The sequence below is a fragment of the Oreochromis aureus genome, linkage group 8, assembly GCF_013358895.1.
Source record: "Oreochromis aureus strain Israel breed Guangdong linkage group 8, ZZ_aureus, whole genome shotgun sequence".
Lineage (NCBI taxonomy): Eukaryota > Metazoa > Chordata > Actinopteri > Cichliformes > Cichlidae > Oreochromis > Oreochromis aureus.
Genome location: NC_052949.1, coordinates 10565792 through 10573283, shown reverse-complemented (window position 1 = coordinate 10573283; position 7492 = coordinate 10565792). Strand labels below are relative to the sequence as shown.

The 7492-nt window shown below is 40.3% G+C and overlaps 1 protein-coding gene across 3 annotated transcripts; it reads right to left on the bottom strand.

The window, feature by feature from the left end:
- Positions 1 to 295: 295 nt before the first annotated feature.
- LOC120441396 (nuclear factor 7, brain-like) lies at positions 296 to 6794 on the bottom strand. 3 transcript variants are annotated; one of them, XM_039616221.1, is made up of 4 exons: positions 6702 to 6794; positions 2160 to 2385; positions 1516 to 2053; positions 296 to 1103 (listed from the first exon to the last, which is right to left on the bottom strand). In XM_039616221.1, exons 3-4 carry the CDS (start codon positions 1969 to 1971, stop codon positions 927 to 929), a joined length of 633 nt encoding a protein of 210 aa, XP_039472155.1. In that variant the 5' UTR covers positions 1972 to 2053; positions 2160 to 2385; positions 6702 to 6794; the 3' UTR covers positions 296 to 926. The 3 variants fall into 3 exon arrangements, with proteins under 3 accessions (XP_039472155.1, XP_039472153.1, XP_039472154.1); XM_039616219.1 differs by having other exon boundaries at positions 1516 to 2027; XM_039616220.1 differs by lacking the exon at positions 6702 to 6794 and having other exon boundaries at positions 1516 to 2027; positions 2160 to 2491.
- Between the last annotated feature and the right edge of the window lie 698 nt (positions 6795 to 7492).

The window sequence follows — 7492 nt, the reverse complement described above, 5'->3', positions numbered from 1 at the left end:
AACAGCAGGACAGAAGTGAACCTCTGCCTGCATTTGGGAGTAGTGTCTCCACTGTTGTTCACTGGGTGCAGCCATGTTGGGGGAGGCCATGGTGAAAATCTGTAGGATTTAAAAAAGCCATTTTTTAGGATTTCTATCATACAGGCACATCTGCTGCTTTCAAACAATCATCTGTATCTTTGTTAGATCAGAATTGTTCTAATTTCCCAAAAATATCACGTCTTTATTTTTGCTTTTACATTTTATTTAATGTAACTTCAGACAAAAACATAAAAACAATCAACTCATTGTTCCCAATAAAAAGACAGAAATTAAATCTACCAATATAAAATATTACATATTAAAGCATTAGTGGGGCATTAGATGTTTACAAAAACATATTTGTTCACAGTTTGGTTTCACAGTCTGAGACCTGCACACTGCAGCTGTGCTTGTTGAACACAAGATGGAAGCAAAGTTGTGCTTTGTCAATTGTATTGCATGTAACAAAAACTACTACATTGTCAAAAAAAAAAAAAATCTATTAATGAATAGAATAGAATAGAATAGAATATAATAGAATAGCCCTTTATTGTCATTCTACATATACAACATATTTCGGGTGCTCCACACCAACTACGTCAGAATAGAATATAAATAGTAGGAACAGGAATAAATAACAAACAGGAGAAATATGTACAATGGAGAGAAATATATGCAAAAATAAGAGAAAGGCAAACATTGGAGAACAAAGTGTTTGAAAGTAGTGCAATGGACTTGGTCCGAAAAGAGTCCTGAAAAGTGTTACTCTCTCATGGCTGAGTATGCACTACATGAAGATAGCGAATGAATAAATGTTTGAGAGGGTCATGAAGGAGCACAGGCTCATTTAACCCTCATATCTCATCAAGGTTATCATATTGTAGTTAACTGAACTTGAAAAGGTTTTAGTCTTCATCAGCTTCACCAAATGTGACAACAGTCGTTACAACTAACGTTTCAACACATTTAATGATGAGCACACGGGGAACATTTTCTTTATGTTTGCCAAACACTGAAGTCTCCTCAGTCAGATCTTCAGACAGAGGACGCTCCGGAGATGAAGGAGTCGACAACTTCAGGGGCTGCAGATTAAAAAAGCAGAACAGAAAAACACTGATGGTGAGTAAGAAACAGGAAATCTTCTCTGGATTAAAGATTATTGTGTTTTATAGAGCTGAAAAGTTTTGGAAAGTTGGGTTATTTCCTGTAATCAAACCTGCTGGGCTGTTTTTCCTTCATCTCCTCTCTTTGGACTGATGGGTCCTGATCATTCAGGCACTTAAATGTGCTGTGCTAACTTAAGACTAACTGCTAATTTTCTGAGCACTCTGTGTGGTCGTATAAGTAGCTGAATAAAGATGATGTTGACTAGTTATCACAGATCATCCATGATTGAGTCAAAGTGCCTAATAACCCTATTAAGATGAAGCTATATGGTTTCATATGGGCGTATGAAACATTCTGGATCAACAGTAAAGAATGAAGCACACTCACCTGCACATTTCTTTGTCCTCCTGATGGATCAACTCTGTCGCTTTCACTCAAACTCATCATGGCAACATTAACTGGAGGCTCTGGGTTGTTGTTGACTTTGTTACAGAGTGAACATTGAAAAGACTTTTTCCACTTCTCACATTCTTGCACACAGCCGTTACAGAAGCTGTGGCCACACTGCAGCACCGCAGGCTCAGTGCAAACATGTGAACAAAGTGGACAGCAATCCTCCATGAATGCTTCATCACTCCAGCTTAAACCACTCTTGGACTCTTCATCTCTCTTTGTGACGTCAAAAGGCTCTTCATCGACTTGATCTTCAAAGTCTGAATCTTCCAGTTCATCATTTGGATCTTTGTGACTCAGCACTTGAGGCCAATCTTGTATTGTAGCTTCCACAGCATCATCCTCATTAATCTGTACCGGCTTGTCCAAAGTATTCTCCAGGTCGCGCATTGTTGGATTCTCTCTCGTATGCAGTGCAAAGTGCCAATGAAACGTAGAGCTGTGGGCTGATGGTGAAAGTCCAGAAACAAGACTTTAGAATTAATTTATGAAAGAACATTAATAAACACAGTAACAAATTTACATTTTAATTTCAAATAGATTTAAAAATTGAACAAGCTTATTAATTTGATGCTCACCTTTGTCTTTCAGGCTAACTCCAAGTAGCTCCTGCTATTTTCCTGTGTAGAGCTGCTCTTTCACTCTTCAAATAACCAACAACTTGCTCACCTTAAATCCTTTATTTGGAATGGGGGCGGGGCTCCAGTATGGTAATACATTTCCTCTTGAATGTGATTGGTTAAAGTAGATTGAGAAAATAACCTGTCGACTTGCAGGAAATGTGTTGTTTTTTTCTGGGGAAGACTGAAGGCGGAGTTGTATTGAGTATGAATTATTTGACATCATTTATATTAATATGACAACTAATAATAATAATAATAATAATAATAACAATGGATTGGATTTATATAGCGCTTTTCAAGGCACCCAAAGCGCTTTACAATGCCATTATTCATTCACGCTCACATTCATACACTGGTGGAGGCAAGCTACGGTTGTAGCCACAGCTGCCCTGGGGCAGACTGACAGAGGCGAGGCTGCCATATCGCGCCATCGGCCCCTCTGGCCAACACCAATAGGCGGTAGGGTAAAGTGTCTTGCCCAAGGACACAACGACCAAGACAGAAAGGCCGGGGATCGAACCGGCGACAACTAACTCTCTTCAACAAAGCAAACATCATGGCACGCAGCAATCTGTCAAACAAGCTATTTATGAAAATAACAGAGGCAAATGTAATATTATTTCCAGATTTACAGTCCAATCAAGGGTATTTGGTTAAGTAGTGGTTATACAATTCATGCCATGTACTGGCATCACTATGTCTGTGGAGTCAGAGAAATATCAATTCAATCCTCACAAGTACACCTGCGTGAAAACAAAGAAATGTCAGCAAGTTCTGGTGAACAAGGAAGTATTTATTTTCGAGGGCTGAAAAACATCTGTAAAAAGGATTTAAGAACACATGTTTCCGTGTAAAAGTTCTTCCTGGTCAACATTTGTCATCACCATCTAGGCTCGGGGATTCCCATGAACAAGACATACCAGTTCCTATACAAGCCAGAAAATAACTGTCTGTTGGCTAGAAGTGGACTGTTTTTCTGTGTATCCGGTGCGGACTGACCTAAGCTTCTTACTGACAGCTCTGAACATGTCATATATTTTCTATTAATTAATATAACACCTAATAATAATAATCTACAACAAACTCTCAAAACAAAAGCAGAAAGTTGGCCCACAGGGCTCAAAACTTCCCATGGGTGCTCAAATGAGCTGAGATCCTGTGAATGCCATAAAACATGGCCCCACAGTGGGGGGTCGAGCACTCAGATTATGCCTTTCATTTTTGAACCATCACTGAGGTTCAAGGTTCAAGGTTCAAGGTTCTTTATTCGTCACATGCATAGTTATACAGGTATAACACACAGTGAAATGTAACCTGACACGCTCCTCGACTTGTGCAAAAAAAAGGGCGGGAGAGAGAGAACATTATATATAATATATACATTAGGTGAATGTGCAGTAGTAGCATGTATGCATCAAGCAGGTGAATTCTGTCCATAAAGTGAATTAAATAAGAATAGACAATCTGACTATTTTACAGAATAGACAATATGAACATGTTTAAAATTAAAGGAATTTGAAATGTACATTGTGCTGGTGGGTTTAGAGTGTCTGGAAGAGAGTCCTGTCTCTATCACCTATGGATGATGTGAGAGGGCGGGTATGTGTGTGTGTGTGTGTGTGTGGGGGGGGGGGGGGTTGGTTTAGGGCCCGGATGGCTTGGGGATAGAAGCGCCTCCTGAGTCTCTCCTTCCTTGCCCGGATGATGCGGAACCTTCTACCAGATTGCAGAAGTTGGAACAGTTTGTTGCCAGGATGGGACGGGTCCTTCAGTATCTGAAGGATACACCAGTCCGGCATCTCCTGGTGTAGATGTCCTGAAGCGGGGGGAGAGCAATCCTGCAGCAGCGTTCTGCTGTACGGATCACTCTCTGAAGAGCTTTTTGGTCCTTAACACAGCTGTTCCCAAACCAGGATGTGATGTTCTGTGTGAGGATGCTCTCCCCAGTGCCTGTATAGAAGATACTGAGGATCTCTGGAGAGACCCTGAACTTCCTCAGTTGTCGTAGGTGGTACAGGCACTGCCTAGCCTTTTTGGTCTGGACCTGAATGTGGGCAGACCATGTCAGGTCTGAGGAGATGTGGACACCGAGATACTTGAAGGACTGCACCCTTTCCACTGGAGCTCCATTGATGATAATGGGCTTGTAGTCTCTGTGCTGACTCCTTCTGAAGTCCACCACCAGCTCCTTGGTCTTGCCAACGTTCAGCTGGAGATGGTTGTCCTGGCACCATGGTGCCAGATTCTTCACTTCATCCATGTAGGCCGCCTCATCATTGTTGGAGATGGCGCCCAACACCACTGTGTCGTCAGCAAACGTCACAATGGTATTGGTGCATTTCTTCACAGCAGCTTTGTTTGAAATAATGGGAAATTTATAGCTCGTCATCTGTCTGCAGCTAAAAGAAGAGAAGAACACCCCAGCAATGGACATAAAGTCACAAGAAGTCAAAGCCAGGGGCGGATCTACAGGTGGGAAGGGGGGGAACTGCCACCCTGGTGTAGAGCCTTGCCCCCACCCCCAACTTTTATGTCCTTGACTCCATTTACATATTTTCACATCAAAATCGTTTCTGTCTTCATAATCCCATCGCTTTTGACAAGATCCACAACACCACCTCCTGAAATGCAGCCCCAAATCATGACAGTCTCCAGATGTTTTACAGATTGATGTAGGCACTGCATTAATAAACACCATTTTATGTCTCTCAAACTGTTGTCTTTGCCATGTTTCGTCCATTTGGCTAAAAAAATGGGAACAACTTAGTCATCTTTGCAACAGGCTGCTAAATATAAATTGATTCTTTGCTAAGTTATGATGTGGTGACCAGTGTTGGGCAAGTTACTTTGAAAAAGTAATTCAATTATAGTTACTAGTTACTTCTTCAAAAAAGTAACTGAGTTAGTAACTGAGTTACAATATTCTAAAAGTAATTAATTACTTGGAAAAGTAACTATTATGCGTTACTTAAAAAACAAACAAAGAACGTTTAACCCTCTGGCGTCCAGGGTATAATTGGCCATTTTTTTACTACTCTTGATTTTCCTCCACATTTTACCTTTAAAAACTATTTACTTTGCCTTGTTTGGTATCATTCTTTTTAGCACAACCTCGCGTTCCTGAATTTACAGTTATGTTCTCATTTTGTCATACTGTATAACCAGAATTGATCTAAAATCAGACAAAAACCATAAAATCAGAGTAGAAAAAGTTATATTTTTACTGTAACAACCACAAACATGTTTAATGAATCATATTTCATAACTTCAAATGCAAATATTAATTGTCAATTTTAAAATCCTATGCACAAGTTTTGCAAACAACAAATTTATTTGCATCCATTTACCTTGATTTTTAAACAACCATTTCAAACTATTTGCAGAACAATCAGCTGTTCTTCAATAAGATGCCACACAAATTATTTGTGCCACTCCAAAAAAATATTTTGTGTCCACTACAAAGGAGAACATCACAGCCTGATACCTGCAGGTCTGACAGCAGCAGGTGTATCACTGCTGTTTCTACCTGGAGACAGCAGTCGCCTCATTGTTCTGATACACAACACAAAACTATCCACAACACTACACACTAACCACACAAGACAACACATTAACTACACACTCCAAACACGCTAAACGTCACAAATCTCACATCTCAAAACTCGCTCTCTCTCTTTTTCTGCTCTCTCTCTCTCTCTCTGTCACTCCTAAAACTTCCCGTTTTGTTTTGTTTTTTGCTCATAAGCAGAGAGTGCTTGCTAGCGCTAACGTGGCGAAACTATTGAGGAAAAAACGCCGCGTAGGGCTGGGCGATATGGCCTAAAATCAATATCACGATAAATTGAGCAGTTAACCTCAATAACGATAAATGGACGATAACCACCCCAAGTGCCAAAAAAACAAACGTTGAAACAAACGAATCACATGGTTGTGCTGCAGGTGGTGGAAGAGGTTGGTTGTGTTACCTTGACTTGATGCAACAGTCTTTTGCAGAGTTTACATTTAACAATTTTTTGATCAATATCATCCTTGTTGAATCCAAAATGTTGCCAAACGATTGATGATGCATTTTTTTTGTTAACAAGCGTCTCCTCTTCCTCCTCCACCAGCTCTACCTCCCTCGCTGCTGCTTCAACATTTAAATCGTCCTCCATTTGTTCACCCGTGTCTCGTCTTGTTACAGGTAGTAGAGTCATGTGACTCCACCCGTCAAGTCTGTAACGTAGCACAGCGACTTAAAAGGACATGAACATCGCCAACCTGCACATGCCTTTTCTTTTTTTTTTTTTAAATACCGAATTTACCGACATGGGCAAAATGACGTCGATGAGAGTCATAAATTTCGGTAACGATAAATTTTTGATATATCGCCCAGCCCTAACGCCGCGTATATCTTGTTTATCATGACTCTGGTTTCACGTGGCCTATCGACACAATTTAAAAACTGGTATATATACCTTGTTGCTTTGTCTTTAAGTGGTCACGTGATTGACTTACCACGACTACTTTATTCTTCCTCAGTCAAACAGCAGCACTCGATTGTTTTGCCCCCTGAGCTCCAGGTGTTGTGCTAAACAGCGATCGTGATTACCTCCGCCGGGAGCGCGCAGCTGCTTAAAGCTGTAGCGTCCAGATTACTTACAGCTACTTCCGTGCAGCTGATATAAGATGCGGTAAGCTGAACACAGCTTCAACCGTCTGTTTGTTGAAAAATAGTAACGGACCGCGTTTCCTTGTTAGTAACTGTAACGCCGTTGTAACGATAGGAATAGTAATTAGTTAGATTACTCGTTACTGAAAAAAGTAACGCCGTTAGTAACGCCGTTACTTGTAACGCCATTATTCCCATCACTGGTGGTGACACAACATTGGCTAATTGCTAGTTAGGTGCCTTGTTATGATTAAATCATTTATAGGTCAGTGTTACATGGTACAACAAGCAAACAAAAAACATTCCCCTGAAAAGGGTCAGACTCAATGACTGGACTGAAAACTTGTGGAAAAACAGCCAAAGTCCAAAGAAAATCTTTGAAAGACTGACCAGAAACTCTGGCTCCTTGGAAGCAAAATATAAATAAATGTTTTGCACAATACCACATACATGTATTGTTACAAAAGTGGAAACCTATATTAGACATGAGAAAAGGTTGCAATACAAAAGCTTCAGACTTCAGACTGTTAAATGCTTTGTTTGTGTGGATTTGGCTGAATGGTGACAGTAAGAGTGAACATCCCTAATATAATCACATTAGAAACATAACTATGATTGTGCGTATAGAAGCTCTACC

What these genes read in the sequence shown, in the direction of transcription:
- LOC120441396 (XM_039616221.1), bottom strand. Translation starts at nt 1,971, where the DNA reads ATGCGCGACCTGGAGAATACTTTGGACAAGCCGGTACAGATTAATGAG. An exon ending in GAGGACAAAGAAATGTGCAG is followed by an intron (nt 1,104 to 1,515) that starts GTGAGTGTGCTT and finishes TTTAATCTGCAG; the next exon opens with CCCCTGAAGTTGTCGACTCC.